This window comes from Penaeus monodon, chromosome 28 (assembly GCF_015228065.2).
Source record: "Penaeus monodon isolate SGIC_2016 chromosome 28, NSTDA_Pmon_1, whole genome shotgun sequence".
Taxonomy (NCBI): domain Eukaryota; kingdom Metazoa; phylum Arthropoda; class Malacostraca; order Decapoda; family Penaeidae; genus Penaeus; species Penaeus monodon.
Genome location: NC_051413.1, coordinates 17,979,116 through 17,980,447, shown reverse-complemented (window position 1 = coordinate 17,980,447; position 1,332 = coordinate 17,979,116). Strand labels below are relative to the sequence as shown.

The 1,332-nt window shown below is 33.7% G+C and overlaps 3 protein-coding genes across 4 annotated transcripts in view; 2 read left to right on the top strand and 1 right to left on the bottom strand.

Annotated features, from left to right (window-relative positions):
- Window positions 1–1,332, top strand: part of LOC119591398 (serine protease HTRA2, mitochondrial-like) — a gene marked incomplete at its 3' end in the record, with an annotated part of 49,963 nt that overhangs the window by 20,167 nt on the left and 28,464 nt on the right.
- Window positions 1–1,332, bottom strand: part of LOC119591399 (importin subunit alpha-9-like) — a gene marked incomplete at its 3' end in the record, with an annotated part of 83,153 nt that overhangs the window by 76,887 nt on the left and 4,934 nt on the right.
- The window catches only part of LOC119591400 (BUB3-interacting and GLEBS motif-containing protein ZNF207-like), an 8,929-nt gene that overhangs the window by 5,695 nt on the left and 1,902 nt on the right, over window positions 1–1,332 (top strand). Inside the window, exon 2 of the mRNA XM_037940144.1 lies at window positions 1,095–1,221. Within this exon, the coding sequence (XP_037796072.1) occupies window positions 1,095–1,221 (127 nt within the window). The remainder of the gene's footprint in view (window positions 1–1,094; window positions 1,222–1,332) is intronic.

Below are 1,332 nucleotides of genomic sequence, written 5' to 3'. Positions count from 1 at the left end.
GTATCTTCAAGAAAAGAATATTTTAGAATTTGGACTGACTTGAAACTAAATGTATGGATTTTATTAAAGGTTAGGCGAAGATGGGAAATTCATATTTTAGTTAACCTCCACCATCTCACCTTTTAATAACAGGGCTTATTTTCTGAATATGGATGCCTCCTATCTGTACTACAAACACACACAAAAAGTGTGTACATAGTATTTAATCTCTACTGCCTCTCCCTGCATCAAGTGCATGAGAAAGCTTTAAAACATTATACTCAGTGAGTGTGACATGTTTTCCCAAATGCAAGTGAAATTTGACTTGAGTAATACATAGAAAAAATATGAAGTGGGCAATACACTGTAACGAGCATAAAGCCTAAGGAATGCAAATGCTACAATATTTGCAGTAGTTGAATCATTTTTAGATGGTGATAAATTGAAAAATAAGAAATGAAGTATGCACTGTAATTGCATAAAGCCTAAGGAAGGTCAATACAACAGTATCTGAGTTCAGTGTTGAAAGGTAATTAATACAAGAACTAGCAGTTCAAATTTATGAAAATTGGAGTTGGTTTTTCAATAATCTAAATTTAAAGTGAATTTTCAGGTTTGAGTTCAGTCCAAACAATTTTGAATGCAGCAAATAGAGGCGACTTGTGCTTTAACTTGTGCAAGCTATTTCAACAGTAAAACCAAAGTGTTTAGACTTTGTTAACCTAATAAAGATAAGGTAACTTAAGGAAGATTGTGTCACTAACTTCATAAATGATAAATTGTATTCTTGAATAGGTAACCCCTCCAGGCTTGTCTTCAATTATAGTGGTTTAAGGCAGGTGGTCCAGGTCTGACCTGGGTCAAGTGTGCAACCAGGATGAGAGACTGAGAAATACTAGGGTACTGCAATGATGCTATATAGGCACTACCATACTCATAAGGTTAATGACATAGGAAGTGCAAGAATAAGATGAAGTGCATAAACTTCTTCAGTAAACCAAGTATTTTACTAAAATATAAAGTTCAAGAAGATTTGGTTTTGGAGATACAGATTGTAGAATTGTCATGGAGTACCTTCATAATTATTTAAAGATTAACATTATTTTTCATTTCAGGTATTGCAATCGTGAGTTCGATGATGAAAAGATTTTGATACAGCACCAAAAGGCGAAGCACTTCAAATGTCATATATGTCATAAAAAGCTTTATACTGGCCCTGGCCTGTCCATCCATTGTATGCAGGTAAGTAATTGTGTCCTTGAGAGTTTGTACCTGATTACTGCTTTTCGATATCTATGTATTTAGGTCATAGTGCTCACTTATTTTTCTTTGAAAATTATTTTGAAGTATCTC